This window comes from Rhinoderma darwinii, chromosome 2, assembly GCF_050947455.1.
Source record: "Rhinoderma darwinii isolate aRhiDar2 chromosome 2, aRhiDar2.hap1, whole genome shotgun sequence".
NCBI lineage: Eukaryota > Metazoa > Chordata > Amphibia > Anura > Rhinodermatidae > Rhinoderma > Rhinoderma darwinii.
Window position 1 is genome coordinate 180,644,260 of NC_134688.1, and position 20,764 is coordinate 180,665,023.

Sequence of the window (20,764 nt, forward strand, 5' to 3'; positions counted from 1 at the left end):
GTCATTCCACCAAGAAGCTACGCACCACTTCCTAAAGTCAGAACAATACTCCTCAACAGGTCTCTTACCCTGACGTAAGGTCACCAGCTGACTCTCGGCAAAGGCAGTCCTGTCAGTCTCGTCATAAATAAGTCAGAGAGCAGAAAAGAAACAATCAACGGAGGAAAGTGCAAGGGCCTCAGGAGCCAAGGAGAAGGCCCACTCTTGGGGCCCTTCCTGGAGCCGGGACATAATTATACCCACCCGCTGGCTCTCAGAACCTGAGGAATGGGGCTTTAAACGAAAGTAAAGCCTACAACTCTCCCGAAAGGAGAGAAAAGCCCTCCGGTCCCCTGAGAACCGGTCGGGCAACTTGAGGTGGGGTTTAAGAGGTGAGGTGAGGGGAACTACCAAGGTAGCATCAGGCTGGTTGACCCTCTGAGCCAGGGCCTGGACCTGTAGGGAGAGACCCTGCATTTGCTGAGCCAGGGTCTCACGGGGGTCCATAGTGGTGTCAGGGACCAGGGTAGACTAGGTATGGGCTTGTGATTATGTAATGACGGGGGGTAGGGAAACGGACAAGTGAGCCCTAGTCTACCCGCCACTCTGTCCCTGCCTACTTGCAACGACCCGCCCTAGGCGACGGGGTACAACTGGGCGGCGGTCCCTGCGCTCAGTAATTGCACGACAAACATACAAGGGAATACAAGCAAGGGAAAGGGGCAGTTGCCCACGGCAACACCGTGAGCAACCAGAGTGGTGAACGAGCCGAGTCAAGCCAGGAGTGTGCGAGGTACCAAACAAAGAGCAGAAGAGTAGTCAGTAAGCCAGGGTCTGTATGGAGCAGGATCAAAATAGAAGGAGCTGTAGCTGGGCCAGGAAACCACACGAAAAGAATCACAAGCACCGAGGGACAGGAAGGGCAGGCTTAAATAGACCGAGGGCGGGAGCTAGATGAGTCTGGCCAGGTTGCGATAGGCTCTCCCACTCCTAAGCCTGCCAGCCTGAGTGGTGGAAGCTGGAGTCAGTCTCAGGGATGTAGATTCAGGTGCTGACTGATTAATTATGGGAGTTAACCCCGAAGCTGTGCCTGGCAGATCCTTTACATTATCATTTACAAGTACAGCCAGATACTTCTCAACAAGTGACTCCCCCAGTGTAGCTCCCGCTAGGACATATGATGCATGCAGGTTGTTCGTACCCAGGTGCATAACTTTACATTTATCTACATTGAACTTCATTTGCCAAGTGGACGCCCAAACACTTAGTGTGTTCAAATCAGCTTGCAATTCACGAACATCTTCCATAGTCTGAACTATATTACATAGCTTGGTGCCATCTGCAAAAATAGAAATAGTGCTATTAATCCCATCCTCTATATCATTAATAAATAAGTTGAATAATAGTGGTCCCAGCACTGAACCCTGTGATACACCACTTATAACCGGGGACCATTCAGAGTAGGAATCATTTACCACAACTCTCTGGATATGGTCCTCGAGCCAATTCTCAATCCAATTACAAACTATACTTTCTAAACCTATAGTCCTTAATTTACCCATTAGACGTCTATGAGGGACAGTGCCATATGCCTTTGCAAAGTCCAAAAACACTACATCCACAGTGGACCCTCTGTCTAGGCTTCTGCTCACCTCTTCATAAAAACAAATCAGGTTGGTTTGACAGCTTCTGTCCTTAGTAAAACCGTGCTGGCTGTCACTTATAATACTATTTTTTGTCACATAATCCTGTATATAGTCCCTCAATAGCCCCTCAAACATTTTCCCCACAATGGATGTTAAGCTTACTGGTGTATAATTACCCGGGGAAGACCTAGAGCCCTTTTTGAAAATAGGCACCACATTTGCCCTGCGCCAGTCCATTGGCACTATACCAGTCACTAGAGAATCTCTAAATATTATGAAGAGGGGGACAGAAATAACAGAACTAAGCTCCTTAAGAACTCTAGGGTGTAACCCATCTGGTCCCGTAGCCTTGTGTACGTTTATTTAATTTAATTTAGCTTGCACCATATCTACATTCATCCAATTCAATATATCAACTGATATATTAACAGCACTGGCACCAGCTACATCAGCTGCTCTTTCTTCTGTTGTATATACAGAGCTGAAGAACCCATTTATTAACTCTGCCTTCTCTTGATCCCCTGTAACCAACTCCCCATTACCACTATCTAGGGTTCCCACATGTTCAGACCTTGGCTTTTTTGCATTTATATACTTGAATAATTTTTTGGGGATTTGTTTTAATATCCTTGGCCACCTATTTTTGCTGATTTTATTACCTTTTTACAGATTTTATTAAGCTCTTTATATTTTACAAAGGCTACAGCTGTACCCTCAAATTTGTATTTTTCAAATGCCCTTTGTACCATTATTTGACATTAGTTCTTCCCAGTCTATATCCTGAATTGCAGCCCTCATCCAGGGAGAATTTGGCCTTCTTAAAATTAAGTGTTTTTGCCCTCCAAGCCTGTGTTTGTTTTTTACAGTATATGTAAAATATAACTATATTATGATCACTGTTACCGAGGTTTTCATGAACATTGACGTTCCCAACAAGCTCTGCATTATTAGAAATGACCAGATCCAACAGAACCTCTAGTCGGGTCTTCCACAAACTGGCCCATAAAATTTTCCTGCAACAGGTTGAGGAAATGTCTCCCCTTTTTAGTTGAAGCCGAACCATGACACCAATTAATATCCCAGTAATTAAAATCTCCCATTATCACTACTGTTCCAGCCTGTGCAGCCCGCTCCATCTGTTTATATAGGTGACATTCCATCGCCTGAGTAATATTGGGGGTTCTTTAGATTACACCAAAAGTAATTTTTTCAGTGTTTACCTCCCTTTGTAATTCCATCCACAAGGTTGCAACCTCCTCACAATCTTCACCCTCTAATGTCTCATTCACACTCACCTTCACATCGCTTCTCACATACAGACATACACCACCACCTTTCCTATTCGCCCTGTCTTTCCGAAACAGTGTAAAACCCTGTAGATTTACAGCACAATCATGTGAAGAGTCCAGCCATGTTTCAACAACACCAACTATATCTATATTTTCTTCCAGTACCAAGGCCTCCAGCTCCCCCATTTTGCTTGCTGGACTTCTGGCATTTGTGAACATACACTTTAACTTGCCTTTAAATGTTTCACTTTCAGTATCAGAAGTTAGAAGTTACAAAAACAAAAAAAAGCTTTTTTTCCCTATAATAAGACTTTTATTATAGGAAAAAATTAAAATGTTTAAAAAAAAGTACACATATTTGGTATCACTGCATTTATAATGACCCAAACTATAAAAAAAATTCTCACACAGTCAATGCCAGAATCACGAATTTTTGGTCACCACCACTCCCAAAATATAGAGTAAAAAGTGATCGAAAAGTCGCATGTCCCCAAAATAGTACTAATTAAAAACGACAACCCGTCCCGCAAAAAACAAGCTTTTTTGACTGAAAAATAAAAAAGTTATGGCTCTCAAAATATGTTGACACAAAAAATTTATTATTTTTATAAAAAAAGAGATTTTATTGTGCAAACGCTGCAAAACATAAAAAAAGATATACATATGGTATCACCGTAATTGTATTGACCCGCAGAATAAATTAAAGTGTAATTTATAGCCCACGTGAACACTTTTAAAAAAAAAAAAAAGAATAGAAAACATAGTCAGAATTTATGGTTTTTGGTCACCTTGCTTGCCAAAAAAATGGAATAAAAAGTAATAAAAAATTTGCATATACCCCAAAATGGTACCAATGAAAACTACAGATTGTCCCACAACAAATAAGTACTCCGGTGGAGAAAAAAGAAAAAAGTTCTGGCTCTCGGAATATGTAGATGCAAAATATTCACAGTGTTCCAAAAGCAGATAAGATCGGGCACCATTTATCAGTGCGATGCTGGCCACATATCTATGAATTATTGTATGTGCAGAGTAGATCCCCACCCATGGAGGACGCCTTGTCGCGGCAGCTGGGCAAAAACTTTTTGATCAAAATGTGCACTAAAAATCTCCCTATTGTAAGTAAATTTAGCAGTAATGCATATTTATTTACATTTAGTGGCTTAGTTGACATTAGTGTTCGCAGTGTGCTGTCACCATTTTTTTGTGTGCTGTATAAATTTTCAGTCACAGGCATTCTTGCACCTGCATACACATTTGTTTCATTTTGTTGGAATGTGCTGTTCAAACTTTGTGTTGTTTGTGTGATTCATATATGTGGGGTTAGTGACTGCCTCCATTTTTGATGTTGCACTCCTCCCATTCTGCCCTGCGTGATTTTAATTACTTTAATGCTGGTTCTTACCATCCCCAGATATATGTAGGCTTATGCCCCATGCACATGACCGTAAAAAAACTCCGTAATTGCGGACTGCAATACAGTCCCCAATTACGAACCCGCCCGGTTTTATTGGCCGCGGACACCTTTCCATATCGCTACGGAAGAGGGTCCGTGCCATAGAACCGTGCCAGGAATTATGGAGCATGTCCTACTTTTCATTTTTTACGGGCCGCGCTCCCATACTTTGTATGGGAGCACGGCGCGAAAATGCGTCCCGTGGCCGTCGGCGGCCCGCCGTGCCCACAATTGCTGGCCGTGATTACGGGCATGGTCGTGTGCATGAGGCCTTAGTCCCAGTTCTGGGTGAATGTGCAGAGTAGGTCCCCACCTATGGAGGACGCCTTGTCGTGGCAGGTGGGCAACCACTTTGTGCCAGTTTCTTCAGTAGGTTTTTAAGATCCTGAAGAAACTGTCACAACGGAATAGCAACATATTCTTCTTAACGAGATTCAAAAAGGAGAATCTTATCCCCAACGGCCTCATGATCAAGAATCCAACTGAATATACCTACAACACTAACTTTTCACAGAAGCTTTGCTACAGATCATCTGAAAGACTGCAGAATCACTTTATTGGAAGAGAACAATCCAAATTAGATTAATTCCCTAAATTATGCAATACAAGGACCTGGATCAAGTCTAACCAAGCAAGTATTAAAGGAATTCTAAAATAAATTACAAAATAAACTTATCATCTGCAAACAAAAGAAATTCAACAGACTAAGGAGGAAATCAGGTCTCCAAATACAAGAAGGAAAGCAAAATCCACATAACCATTTGGATATACCATCCTCTGTTGTAAACCTCGCTCAGTATGAACCAAGCAAAATGGAAATTAATGTTCTATCTAAAGGACTTACATTTTGTCCCACTAAACCACTTGACAGAGGCCAGTTTTGCAGTGACGTGGAGGAATACTTCTGCAGATTATGGCTGAAGGAATTATTTTCTGACAAAACATATATGACATCCCAAGCTGGGATGGGAAAAGAGACATCAAGAAAGAAGAAAACGACTAACTGAACCCCACAACCTGAATACAATCCAACTCTGGATTACTACATTGACTACTTCAGAAAAAGAGTTAAATCTGACATCTTGGACCAACAGCACAAATTAACATACAATCTCAGCATGGAGGAAAGGAACGACACAAAATCACTAAAATCCAACAAAGACATCAGCATCAAACCCGCTGATAAAGGAGGCGCTGTAGTAATTCCGAATACGTTTGATTACATCGAGGAGGCACACAGATAACTCTCTGACAAAAAATACTACACCCTGCTTAATGAAGACTCTTCCAAACAATACACAGTAGAACTTGTCCATATCATCAATAGTTTCAACGCTGTATCAGACAGTTTAATGGACCTTATACCGGACAATCCCAGAATAGGTACATTTTACATGTTACCCAAAGTACATAAAGAAGAAAATCCAGCGAGACCAATCATTTCAGGTTTTGGGACTTTAACTGAGAATATTTCTGGCTGGGTGGAAATCTTCTAAAGCCCTTGGTGAGGTTCACATCCAGTTATGTCCAGGACACCACATATGTCCTCTGCAAACTCTCAGCCCTAGGTCCACTACCTACCAGAGGGAACAATATTGGCAACTATGGATGTGGAGTCTCTGTATTCTAACATCCCCCATGAGGATGGCATAGCCGCATGCGAACACTTTCTTCAAAAGAACAATCTAGCGACCGAGCCAGCTCTACAACTCATCAGGTTCGTACTCCATCACAATTATTTTTTATTTGACAAAGACATATATCTGCAATGTATGGGAAGCGCTATGGGTAGCAAAATGTCACCACAATATGCTAACATGTTCATGGCCAAACTAGAGGAGGAGTTTTTATCAACCTGCGCAACTAAACCTCTAGAATATTTCCGGTACATTGATGACCTGCTGATAATCTTGACAGGCTCTGAACATGAACTGCTTTCTTTCCATAAAAACTTCAACAAGTTCCATCCTACTATCAAACTCACTTTCAACTACTCTACATCTCAAATACATTTCCTGGACATGACCACATACATGAGTAACAATATCATAGAAACCACAATCTACCATTAACCTATAGGCCGTCCAGTATATCTGAGATGGAACAGCTTTAATCCGAGACACATAAATAAATCCATCATCTACAGCCAGGCTCTGCGGTACATACGAATCTGTTTAGACAATGAAGACAGAAAACAACACCTGCTATCACTGAGGAATATATTCCTACAACAGGGATATCATCCAAGGATTATAGATGATCAGATCTACAGAGCCACAAGAATTCTAAGGAGCACTCTTCTTGAGTACAAAAAAAAGGGAGTCAACAGCAGGGTGCCCCTAGTGATCCTATACAACCCCTAAATGAACGTCTTGAAGAAAATTGCTGCTGATCTCCAACCTATATTCAACAAAGACAATAAACTGAAGGAAATATTCCCAGATTTACCTCTCCTTGCATACAAACAGCCACCAAACTTCCTGGTCAGAAGTGCCCTTCATCACCATCAGAGACTGGCACTTTTCCTTGCAACAGTAGAAAATGCAAGACCTGTACCAACATTTTGGCATCAAACACCATCCACATACCAAACACGCAGCAGGACTATAAAATCACTGTTACGTTCTCCTGTACATCCTCCAATGTAGTGTACATGATCCTGTGTACAAGGTGCATCAATAAAGGAATCTACATTGGTGAAATCATAAAAAAACTATAAACCAGGATGAATCTTCACAGACCTACAATAAAACAGGAGGTGGATACACCCATGGGAAAACATTCTCTGGACCTGATCACAGTTTGGCAGATTTAAAGGTCCTAATTCTGAAGGGTCATTTTAAAAACAACAGAGAGAGAAAAATTTGGGAATTCAAGATGATGATAAAATTCCAGCCATTGACACAAGGCCACAATCTAACACCTGGATTTATGAGCCACTACATGGACACACATCACATCCCCCATCAGTCTGACTCCAGATGCCTCTACTCCTAAGTCATCACCCCTATAACCTCAGTTTTATTGCCCCAGGTTATCTTAATGATGTATCACCTCATGTACTAATTGTCTTTGTGTAACATCTTAAATGTTGTGCTTTTTTCTCAGTCATTCATTTGTTAAATTGCCTGGCGAAGGAGCCTGTGTGCTCTGAAAGCCTGCATATAGAACTTTTATGGTTAGCCAATAAAGGTATCATACCTACTATACTTTTGTCTTTTTTGACACAGAAGTATTTAACATTGCATATTTCTGGCTAACACGGTACAACACTATTTTTTATTGTACTTCGTGAAATTTTCTTGAAAATATCAGAAATTGATGCTAAAGTTCTAAGCCTTGTAGCGTTCTATAAAAATAAAAGAATTTAAAAAAATGATGCAAACATAAAGTAGACATATGGGAAAAGTTAACAAGTAACTATTTTGTGTGGTATTACTATCTGTTTTACAAGCAGATACATTTAAATTTAGAAAAATGCTCATTTTTGCACATTTCTCCAAATTTGGGTGTTTTCCACTAACATAAAGCACAATATGTCACCACAAAACAATATCAGTATCGCTTGTATAGGTAAAAGCATTACAAAGTTATTACCACAAAAATTGACACGTCAGATTTGAAAAAATCGGCGTCGTCCTCAAGGCCAAAACAGGCTCAGTCCTGAAGGAGTTAAAGGGCATGAGCACCCATTATGCTCAATCCTGGGCAGCTGATTTCCTGGATCTCTCTGCAGAGTAGCAAATACCCAGGAGGCAGCAAATGTGCTGAGGACATAATGCCCGATATGCAATGCAAATGAAATAAAATAGTAGACCTTCTGACAGTATTGCGTTAGACATTTCAGAAAGTTACTCACATAGAGCACCGACAATTGATGAGCTACATATTTATGGCTTCCTAAGTGCTTGACGTCATCTTCAAGTTGTTGGCTCAAGACCAAAAGCTGATTAAGTTTGCCTATATGAGCATAGTAGTCTGTAAAAACAAGTACAATAATAGTATGAGTATACCATGATAAAGAGATTGCTACATGCCAGTGGTATTCCTATGATACTGTATTTATTTTTGCCTTATTTTTACATGAGCTATAACAAGACAGAATCATTGGTTATTCTACTATATGGAAAGAAATTGACAAGTATTTGTACCTGTATTGTGAAAGTGATATAACACTATGTAGTATCATTACTAGCTTGTATGAAGGGCCAAAGACATACCATAGAGGCAGACCATGTGGCGGCTATAGTCTGCCTGGAGAGCCCAGACCAGATTTGCTGAATCCATTATTATAATGGGTTGTGAGAAACTGTACAGGAATCCTCTCCCCCACAATGTTAGCAAAGGGTGCAGGGAATTAACCCATGGATCATATTACTTAAATGGGTGCAAACAAGCACTAAGTCCTTCTGTCACAGGTGGTTAGGGGTGTGGTAGTGTCAATCAGAAAAGAGCCCCATTATAATCTTTTCTAGGGGCCGCCCCACTTATATTATGCCCCTATGAAGGGCAATATTTTTTTTCACATTTCTTTTTCAGGGCATGGTATGTATCATGTGTTCTTGTTGTCGCAACAAGAATGGTTTTGGCTGATATGTTAACCCCTTAATGACCGGGCCTGTTTGGGCCTTAATGACCAAGCCAGATTTGTTAAATCTGGTATGTGTGACTTTATCAGAGAATAACTCAGCGAAAGTTTTGAATATCCAAGTAATTCTGACATTGTTTTTTCGTCACATGTTGTACTTTATTTTAGTGGTAAAAGTAGACTGATACGATTTACGGAAATTAATAAAAAAATAGAAAAAAGGAAGAAATTCTGTAAAAATTATCATTTTTCCCTATTTTTAATGGCAATATGTCACATATGTACATACATACAGTACAATTTTTTTTAATTAAATATATATTTCCATCTCTTTACTCTATTTTGGTAACAATTTTTTTTTGCGCAATTCAGAAGACTTACAAGTTTAGTAATAATTTTATACATTTTGAAGTACATTTGGTTTTCCTGCACCAAGCCAGGTTTTCAGAGGCTCATAGGTGTTAGAATGGTGGAAACCCCCACAAGTGACCCCATTTTGCAAACTACACCCCTTAAGGTATTTATTTAGGGGTGTTGTAAGTATTTTGACCCCACAGTTTTTTTGTAAGAATTCATGCAAAGCAGGCGTAAAAAAATATAATCTCACTTTTTTCATAAAAGTATCACTTTGAAGACCAATTTCTTTGTAAAGCGACCATGAGAATGAAGAAACACACCCCAAAATCTATCACCCTGTTTCTCCTGTTTTCAAATATGCCCACATTGTGACCCTAATGCATTGCCTGGACACACGGCAGTGCCCGAAAGGAAGGGAACACCCGGAGACTTTCAGGTCTCATATTTTGCTTGAAAATGTTTTAGGCCCTACTGTATATTTGGAGAGGTTTTGAGCTACCAGAACGATAGAAACTCCCCATAAACGACCCCATTTAGAAAACTAGACCCCTTAAGGTATTTATCTAGGGGTGTAGTGAGTATTTTGACCCCACAGTTTTTTGCTAAATTTAAAGCATAGCAGGTGAAAAAAAATAAAAAAATCACTTTTTTCATAAAAGTATCACTTTGAAGACCGATTTCTGTGTAAAGCGAACATGAAAATGAAGAAACACACCCCAAAATCAATCACCCGGTTTCTCCTGTTTTCAAAAATACTCTCAATGTTGCCCCAAACTGCTTATTAGACGTGTGGCTGGGCCAAAAAGAGAGGGAGCACCCTTTGGCTTTCAGGGCACAATTGAATAAATTCTAGGCCCCATATCATGCATTTAGAGGCATTGAGCTGCCTGAACAAAAAAAAAAAAACACGCAGAAATGACCCCATTTTAAAAACTAAACCCCTAAAGGTATTCATCTAGTGGTGTAGTGAGCATGCGGACCAAAATTTTTTTAAAGGAGGAAATAATGGGTATCATTTCAGACACTATGGGTATATAATGTTCTCTTCAAACTCTTATTACGTTTCCACATGAAATAGAGGAGACGTGGTAGAAGGTTATTTTGTTAGAAATATGCCACATTAATAAATTTGTGCGGCATACAGAAGAGAAGTGAAGCCGTGTATTCATAACGGATACATGTCGCTATAGATGTATTTGCCTGTACTTATGACTATGTCTTGCTGAAGAAGCAGTTGGTGCCATTATGATGTCATTGTGGACAGAATTCTGTCCTAATATAAAATCAGTCAGAGAGGAAAAAATAAACTGTACTGGAGTGACGGGCAATATCTTCAAACAAATGGAGGAAAATGTATCCAACTATGTTGCAAACTCGAGTCTGTTCACCGGATAGAAGAACACCTGCAGGGCTGTCATGACAAGGTTTTTTTTTTTCAGTGACTGGTTGTACAACGTCTCTTTAGCTCCATCAATCCTTATGAGGGACGAATGTGGCAAGTGATGCGGTACACCATAACAGGCCCCTGCCCGGCAAGGTAGGAACCGCTATGTGCACAAAACAACCAATCGCCTACAGAATATATAAAGGGACAGTGTCCAAAACCATCTATAGGAACAGTAAAGGATCACTAATCCCCAAAATGATGTCAGTATTTCCAGAAGAACCGTAAGAAAGCCCATGGTGTATTGATAAGGAACAGCTCGATTATTAGAGATCCTCCAAAAAAAAAATATCATGCCCGTATCACGGTACAGAATTAGGAATGTAACAGCCGTATGTGGCAGGACGTAGTCATAAGAAAAAGGAAATACATCCCCAATTTATTCTTGTAACCATTGCTAAAATGTACGACTTCCACTAATTCAGGGGCGGCACGGGCCGCAGGTGTTGGATTTATCTACTAATAAATGCAATGCCCACATTTATTTTTTATTTCAAGAACACTTGTGGGGTCCATGTTCTGAATAGACAGATGTGGGCTCCTGCACAATAAACTGTATTTATTTGTGAGTGATCAAGTCCTGGATTTAATTGTCCAAGAAATGTATAAAAAAATCAAAAAGGGGAAAATTAGTTTTACAGTCTGAAATAAATACTTTACTACCTCCCCGTGAGAATCCCTCCCTCCCTTGGAAAGCCCAGAAACGAAAAATAAAATATGAATAAATGAAATTGACTCCCTAAAAAGAATCCGCCCCACCCCACCCTTTTTGGTGTTCCCTAAATTATAGATAAAATTAATAATTAGAAACGGTGTGGTAGGTCTCAAAACAGGGGTAGTTGCACAGGCCTGGATTTGAAGAGCACATGGGGCAGTAAAATCGGGTATCCCTCCTCCTTCCGTGTTTACTGCACACCCGGCATCTCCTTTGGGGGTATTCCTTACTCTCAGTGGCAGGGACGGGGTGAAGGAAGTGGCGCTCAGTGAGCCTTTTGACATTCTCCGACTCAAAGGAGTCTCCAGGTGCGGGGGAGTCAAACAGGAGGTGCTCTATAATTTTTTCCTGATACTGGAGGAAACTGAGCGTTCCCTGGGTCTTATAGAGCACATAACTATTGTATGTGGCCATCTGGATAAGGTAGATCGCTACCTTTTTATACTAGGCCCTAGTTTTGCGCTTGACCAGGTACGGTTGTAGGACCTGGTCAGATAGATCGACTCCCCCCATGAACTTGTTATAGTCCACCACCCAGACCGGTTTCCTCTTATCAGAGGTAGCGCCCCTCTCTCTCACTGCCACTGTGGTGTCCTCGTGCACGGTGGAGAGCATGTACACGTCCTTTTTGTCACTCCATTTTATTGCGAGCAACTGGTCACTGGTGAATGAGAGTGACGCACCCCTTACTAGTCGCCTGGACACCAGCTGTTGAGGGAAGCCGACTCTATTTTTTCGTACCGTCCCACAGGCCCCTGTATTCGCAGCATGGAGGGACTTATACAGGGGGACACTGGTGTAGTAATTGTCGGTGTACACATGGTACCCTTTCTGTAGGAATGGCACCATAAGTTCCCAGACAATTTTCCCACTAATGCCAATATCCTCTGGGCATCCTGGGGGATTAAGGTGGCGGTCCCTGCCCTCATATATAAAAAAGGCACAGGTGTAGCCCGTTGTGCTCTCGCACACCTTATAGAGTTTCACTCCGTATCGGGCTCTTTTGGAGGGGATATATTGGCGAAACGATAGACGGCCCTTGAAGGCCATAAGGGACTCGTCTACCGCTATTTTTTGGCCTGGGGTGTAAAAGACTCAGATAGGAGGGAGATGAGGGGTCTCAACTTGTTGAGGCGATCATGGCCTGGGTCACTTCTTGGGGGGAGTAGTATACCTACATGAAGAACACCACGGAAAAAGTTCCCCTGATACATTTATTGTAGTCAAAAATCGGACTTCTAACATAATAATTTATGGGGAAAGACGCATGGTAATAACGGTGAACCCGCTGATTAGTAACAAAAACCTATAGTTTGGAGTCTGACACACCAAAATAACTTTAAAATAGAAATTTTATTGAATACATCTAAAAAATGCCACAAAAGTTAAAACAGAGATGATATCCACAGTACAGAAAGACAACCAGATTAATTGTATATAATAATTCCAGATATATGGGTAAAGGGCAACACTGTTCAAATACAGGAATACATCCACAGTGGGTTACAATTGTGTAAAGTAATATACATGTTCTAATACATTAACCAGCAAAATAGGCTATTCAGCAAACAGGGCAAATCTCCCACGTATGTATCTCTCTCACATCTTTAAAGTATAAATTAAATAAACATCAATGAATGAGTGTACAAAAGTATAAATACCCCTGAATAAAGCCAGATACAAAAAATCAGTAGAAAAAAACTGTAGAAATACTAGTACCATGCACAAGTAAACTATGGGTATGAACTCCGCTTCCAGCATATGCCTGTGTTCCAGCAAAAAGTTTCTTTCTATCACATTTAACCTAATGGGTGTTTGAGTGTCTGCAAATGGGGCGGACATTATAGCTATTGCCCTGCTCCGATTTCATGTGTTTGTTTAAATAGAGCCATGTATTTTACTTGTGCATGGTACTAGTATTTCTACTGTTTTTTCTACTGATTTTTTGTATCTGGCTTTATTCAGGGGTATTTATACTTTTGTACACTCATTCATTGATGTTTATTTAATTTATACTTTAAAGATGTGAGAGAGATACATACGTGGGAGATTTGCCCTGTTTGCTGAATAGCCTATTTTGCTGGTTAATGTATTAGAGCATGTATATTACTTTACACAATTGTAACCCACTGTGGATGTATTCCTGTATTTGAACAGTGTTGCCCTTTACCCATATATCTGGAATTATTATATACAATTAATCTGGTTGTCTTTCTGTACTGTGGATATCATCTCTGTTTTAACTTTTGTGGCATTTTTTAGATGTATTCAATAAATTTTCTATTTTAAAGTTATTTTGGTGTGTCAGACTCCGAACTATAGGTTTTTGTCACTTCTTGGGGGGATTTGGGAGTTGTCCGAGAAGTGCATGAAACGCATTAGCGTCTCATAGCGCGTTCGGGTCATGACAGCAGCAAATACAGGGGTGCTGTGGATAGCGCTGGTAGCCCAGTAGGAGCGGATAGACGTTTTTTTTACTATCCCCATATTTAGGGTAATTCCCCAAAAAATTTTCATTTCACAGACGGTTGTGGGGATCCATCCTCTGGAATAGTAAGAACTGGGATTTTGGGTGAAAAATTGCCTGGCGTATAAATTCGTCTGCTGGACGATTAGTTCCAGGACCTGATCGCCTATAAACAAATTAAAAAAATTATAGGGGGTAAAATTTGTGACATCAGAGTTGATGCCTGGGGTCGCTGTAAATGGCGGAATTTGGGGGGAGAAAGAAACTGCAGGATCCCACATTGCGGGAGGGACTGCAGTACTAGGCCCGGCTCCTGACGCTTCACCGGTGACCGCTGTGTCCACCACCATAGGGCTGGAGGGGTCCAGTGGCAGAAGCAGAACTTGTGTCGCTTTCTGAGCCAAGTTCTGCTTCTGACGCAGTGTCCGTATCACTGCCGGAACCGCTAGAGCACAGCATGCCGTATGCCTGCTCTGCAGAGAACATCCTGCGGCTTCTGCGATTCATTATTTTCTAACACTAAACTAACAAGTAAATTTTTTTTTTTTTGTATTTTACATTTTTTTTGTATTTTTTTTTTTTATATAATATAGACACAACACTAACGTAAAAAAATAAAAAAATACGGTAAACCGCAGTTAATTACAGCAACTAAAACTAATTCAGCGAAAAAAAAAAGAATTACGGAGATTACCGGTAATCTGGCGTGATTACGGGTAATCTGGCATGATTACGGACAATATCGGAACACTGGCGAGTACGTATGTGGTGTATTTCACAGTATAATACAGCACAAGATTTCTATAGTATTTCTCTCTCTCCTCTCACAGATCAACTACAGTGAGAGGAGGGAGGGAAAGAGCACAAATCTTGTGCTGTATTGTGTAACTATGGGACTATGGTCTCTGTGATAGGTATATCACAGTGACCATCTGATCAGGTACCAATTATCAGGGTCCCTGATCAGTTTCTATTTACAGGCAGAATAGCTGCCTTAGACTCACTGCGCATGCGTGCGCCATTTTCTTTTTTTTCCCGGCAGTTAGGGACGGGGGGGGGCACGGGGGGACGACGGGGGACACGATCGGAGGCAGCAGGGGGCCTAAGAAGCAGTTTTTTTATCTCCTCTCACCAAACATACATGGTGAGAGGAGATAAAATCATAATTTGCTGAGGCATATTTATTGTAACGGCGGAATACGTTCGCCGGTATGGGGGCCGCAAACAGCGGTCCCCAGTCACTGCTCCAAGCCCTCAGCTACCTCCGGCAGCTGAGAGCACTGAGCTAAACCTCCCCCCGGCGGCGCTATTTTATTCCGATGCCGCGACGTAAAAGTCTATGGCATCGGAATAAAGCCCGTTAGTGACCGACGTAGAAACACGATGGGTCGGTCACTAACGGGTTAAAACTTTAGGAAAGGTATGTAAATAAGGGTATGTTCACACGCAGTAGCAAAATATGTCTGAAATTACGGAGCTGTTTTCGCCAGAAAACAGCTCCTGATTTTCAGACGTTTTTGTAACCACTCACGTTTTTCGCGGCGTATTTTACGGACGTTATTGGAGCTGTTTTTCAATGGAGTCAATGAAAAACAGCTCCAAAAACGTCCCAAGAATTGGTATGCACTTATTTGACGTGGGCGTCTTTTTACGCGCTGTCTTTTGACAGCGACGCGTAAAATTACACCTCGTGGGAACAGAACATCGTAAAACCCATTGAAAGCAATGGGCAGATGTTTGTAGGCATAATGGAGCTGTTTTTTCAGGAGTAATTCGAGGCGTAAAATGCCCGAATTACGGACGTAACATGGTCGTGTGAACCCAGCCTTATGGTTTAGCTTTTTTTTTTTACAACGTTTACCATGGGCATAAGTAACGCATTATTGTTATAGTATGGATCATTAAGCATTCTGCAATTCCTATTATGTGTACTATAATTTTTCTTAATAAAGCATATTTTTAAGGGAAAAAGTTTTTGGAGTGTTTAATAAAAAATGACAGGTTACAGCGAGATTATGCTTGCTCTGCTGTAAGTACCACACAAACGTTACTGAAGTGTCGGGATTGTGAATAGACAGCCCGTCCTGGCTGGAAGGAATGTCTATTCGCTGTCAAGACACTTCAGTAACGTTAATGTGTCAGTATAAGACAGCACAAAGTGAACAACGCAGTGTCACTATGCGCTGAGTAAATGAATGGAGAGAAGTGTATGACGCTGATTGGTCACTGATTGGTCAGCGTCATACACTCCTCTTTACAACGCCCACTTGGTCAATAGTAAAAACACACCCACTTGGGCATTAAGAAAGTCATTAGCATAAAGCTAAAATCGCTAATAACGTGGTAAAAATAGATAATTTTGCTAAATAAAAATCACTGCTGTTGCCTACATTATAGCGCCCATCTCCTTATGTAGGAGATAGGGCACTTATAATGTGGTGACAGAGCCTCTTGAAGCATTAAGATTTCCCTACACTAGAACTAAGGGGTCTAAGTCAACCCCTGAAAAACAACCCCATAGCATTATCCCTCCTCCACCAAACTTTACAGTTGGCACAATGCAGTCAGGCAGGTTTAGTTTTCCTGGTATTCACCAAACCCAAACTCATCCATTGGACTGCCAGATAGAGAAGCGTGATTCCTCATTCCACAAAACACATTTTCATTTCTCCAAAGTCCAGTGATGCCATGAAGCTACAGGGGCACAGATTTTGTGCGGATGTTAATTCCAGAGGAGGATTGGAACTCTGCAGTTATCTAGTCAGCAGAGCGTTGGCGACTTTAATGCACTATGCGTCTCAGCACTCAATGAGGTCTACTGCTTTGTGGCTGAGTTTCTTTGGTTCCTAGACGTATCCACTTTGCAATAATACCACTCACATTTAATCTTGAAATATCTAGGAGGGCAGAAATTTCACTAACAGACTTTGTAGCAGTGGTATCCCATTGAAGTACCACGCTGGAATTCAGTGTTCTCCTTAGAATGACCCACTTTTTCACAAATGTTTGTAAAGGCAGACTGCATGGCTAGGTGCTTGATTTCATACACCTTTGGCAATAGGATGGATTGAAACACCTGAATTCTATAATTAACCCCTTCCCGACATTTGTCGTAAATATACGTCATGGAAAGCCAGTGCTTCCCGCAAAATGTTGTATACTTACGACAAATGGATGGCACCGACTCAGAAGCTGAGTTGGTGCCATCATCCCTGGATGTCAGCTGTATCTTACAGCTGACACCCTGCTTTAATGGCGGGGACCAAAGTTAGCTTTGATCCCCGCCATTAACCGCTTAAATGCAGCGGTCAAAACCGATCGCTGCATTTAAGGTGTTTGCAGCTCATAAGCACCCAAACAATTAAATTGCCGGGGTGTCGGTGGCTGCAATGGTAACTGGAGGCCTAATAGTGGCCTCCCAATTTGCGTAGTACAGAAAACTTTGAGCCCCCACCCGGAGGCGGGGCCTAAAAGGCTTCCGTAGCCATCAGCACCGCCTCGGGAGATAAGCCGGTGTCATCAGCGATGGATGTCTGCTGTATCCCTACAATTAACCCCTTAGATGCATCGATCGCTGCATCTTTGTGGTTGTCAGCAGGTCGGCAGCCCTGCCCTGCAACTGCAGGGCTGCCGACTACTACTATGGCAACAGGAGACCTAACAATGGCCTCCTGCTCTGCCATTATGGAAGCCGATTAGGAATTTCTATTTTTTGGTCACTTTGCCCTACAAAAAGTGAAATAAAAAGTGATCAAAAAGTCGCATGTATCCAAAAATGGTACCTATGAAAACTATAGATCATCCCAGAAAAATAAGCCCTCATACAGCTCAGTCGACGAAAAAATTAAAACGATATGGTTCACACAACATGGCGACAGAAAAAATACATTCTTTTAGACAAAAGTAATTTTGTTGTGCAAAAAGTTGTAAAACATAAAAAAATGCTATAAATTAGGTATCGCCGGAATCGTACTGACCCGCAGAGTAAAGCTAATATGTAATAATAACACATGGTGATCGCTGTATAAAAAAAAACTAAAAAATGCCAGGATTGCTGTTTTTTGGTCACCTTGCCTCCCAAAAAATAGGATAAAAAGTGATCAAAAAGTTCAAAATGGTACCAATAATAACTACAGCGCGTTCCGCAAAAATACAGCCCTCTACATACCACTACGTCTATGAATTAATAAAATTAGTTAAGGCTCCAATAAGTTAGGAAATAAAAATATGCAGTTGTGCAGGCCCGAGGGGAACATTTCTTCTGTTTCAAGAGACGATTTATCGAGGCCCTAAAATTAGGGAACCAGGAAGGTGAGGGCACAAACATATCTGCTGGTATAGAGGGTGCCCGCATTATACCAGGACAACACTTCCCAGCAAAATTCCCCCGACTGCAAAGGTGTAGAGTGTGGACCAAAAGAGGAATAAGGAAGGACATTTATCAGTGTGACACCGGCCTGTGCAGAAAGGATTGCTTCACAGCGTAACAAATATCTATGGATTATTTTATTGTTTTTTTTACCCCATTATTATACCAGATGACTATGCCCCTGATGTAATAAAAAAGTCCAAAATGGTACCAATAATAACTACAGCGCGTTCCGCAAAAATACAGCCCTCTACATACCACTACGTCTATGAATTAATATAATTAGTTAAGGCTCCAATAAGTCAGGAAATAAAAATATGTGGTTGTGCAGGCCTGAGGGGAACATTTCTTCTGTTTCAAGAGACGATTTATCGAGGCCCTAAAATTAGGGAACCAGGAAGGGGAGGGTCCAAACATATCTGCTGGTAACGAGGGTGCCCGCATTATACCAGGACAACACTTCCCAGCAAAATTCCTCCAACTGCAAAGGTGTATAGTGTGGACCAAAAGAGGGATAAGGAAGGACATTTATCAGTGCGACACCGGCCTGTGCAGAAAGGATTGCTTCACAGCATAACAAATATCTATGGATTATTTTATTGTTTTTTTTAACCCCATTATTATACCAGATGACTATGCCCCTGATGTAATCTGCCCAGTTTACATGTGCCCCCACATTATAAACTGAAATACCAGTAAAACTCCAAACAAAACTACTACCAAGCAAAATTTACGCTTCAAAAGCCAAATGGTGCTCCCTTCCTTCTGAGCCCTACAGTGTGCTCATACAGCAGTTTACTTCCACATATATGGCATCGCCATACCCGGGAGAACTCTTTTAATACTTTTTGGGGGTGTGTCTTCAGTGGCATAATCTGGGCATGACATATTTGCCACTGAAATGGCATATCTGGGGAAAAATAGCAATTTTTACTTTGCACCATCCGCAGCGCAATAATTTATGGAAAAGACCTGTGGATGAAAATGCTCACTACACCCATTAAAAAAATGCCTTTAGGGGTGTAGTTTACAAAATGGGGTCACTTTTCAGGGGTTTCTTTTATTATTTCACATCAGAGCACTGCAATTGTTAACCAATACTTTGTAAGTCGCCAAATTAGGCCTCAAATTCGCATGGTACTCTTTCACTCCTGAGCCCTGTCGAATGTCCAGGCAAAAGATTAGTGCCCCATGTAGGGTGATTCTAAAACCGGGAAACACAGCATAATAATTAGAGAGCTGTCTTGTTATGGTTGCACAAGCTGTGTACCACATATTGGCATATATATGAAAAAAATCCAATTTTCACTCTGCAACATCGAGTGCACACTAATGTCTGCAAAACACCTGTGGGGTCAACATGCTCACTACACCCCTAGGTGAATACCTTGTGTTTCCAAAATGGGGTCACTTCTGTGGGGTTTCCACTGTTTTGGTCCAACAGGGGCTTTGCAAATGCTCCATAGCGACCAGAAACCAATCCAGTTAATATGTGGGGGCACATGTAAACTGGGCAGATTACATCAGGGGCATAGTCATCTGGTATAATAATGGGGTTAAAAAAAACAATAAAATAATCCATAGATATTTGTTATGCTGTGAAGCAATCTTTTCTGCACAGGCCGGTGTCGCACTGATAAATGTCCTTCCTTATCCCTCTTTTGGTCCACACTCTACACCTTTGCAGTTGGGGGAATTTTGCTGGGAAGTGTTGTCCTGATATAATGCGGGTACCCTCGTTACCAGCAGATATGTTTGGGCCCTCCCTTTCCTGGTTCCCTAATTCGATAAATCGATAGGTAAAAGCATTCTGAAGTTATTACCACATAAAGTGAAACATGTCAGATTTAAAAAATGAGGCTCTGTCAGGAAGGTCAAAAGTGGCCAAAGCGGAAAGGGGTTAAGAGGCATGTCCCAATACTTTTGTCTATATAGTGTATTTTTTATACTTTCATATTTTTAATAAACATGTAGTAAAAAAAAAGCAAGGCCTGTAATCTGTAATAGGTAGACATTCTCGCTCCAGAACTCTTACCATCCATTGGAGGTCTCTCTAAAATATCAACAGGTCTCTCATGTATAATGTATATCTCAACCCTTGGGAAGAGGACAGATAACCCTGAAGTGTCAAGATAGTCCTGCAGGAAAAAAAAAAGTAGTCATTCCATGGTAGTAGAAATATAATTAATATTATATTGAAATAATTAATACAGACAATATTTGTCATTGGTGTATATAATCATGACAATTAATTGTAATTTTTTTTATCCTAGATCAGATTTTGGGGATTTGGTCATACCTTGCATTAATTATTTTGCACTAGTCATATGTTGCAATCTGTGTTATTATCCAGAGCTGTATTAATAATTCAGCTGAGCTCCTATAATGAAGGTAGGACATTTTGAAGAGTTATTTTTTTCCTACATCAGATTACTGTAAAGTTTAAAGAATACA

General features: G+C 41.0%; 1 protein-coding gene across 1 annotated transcript in view; it reads right to left on the reverse strand.

Moving 5' to 3' along the window:
* LOC142740880 (uncharacterized) overlaps window positions 1–20,764 on the reverse strand; it is a 43,618-nt gene that overhangs the window by 17,291 nt on the left and 5,563 nt on the right. Inside the window, exons 5-6 of the mRNA XM_075850301.1 lie at window positions 20,346–20,448; window positions 8,230–8,348 (exon numbers count right to left, since the gene is read on the reverse strand). Coding sequence (XP_075706416.1) covers window positions 8,230–8,348; window positions 20,346–20,448 — 222 coding nt within the window. The remainder of the gene's footprint in view (window positions 1–8,229; window positions 8,349–20,345; window positions 20,449–20,764) is intronic.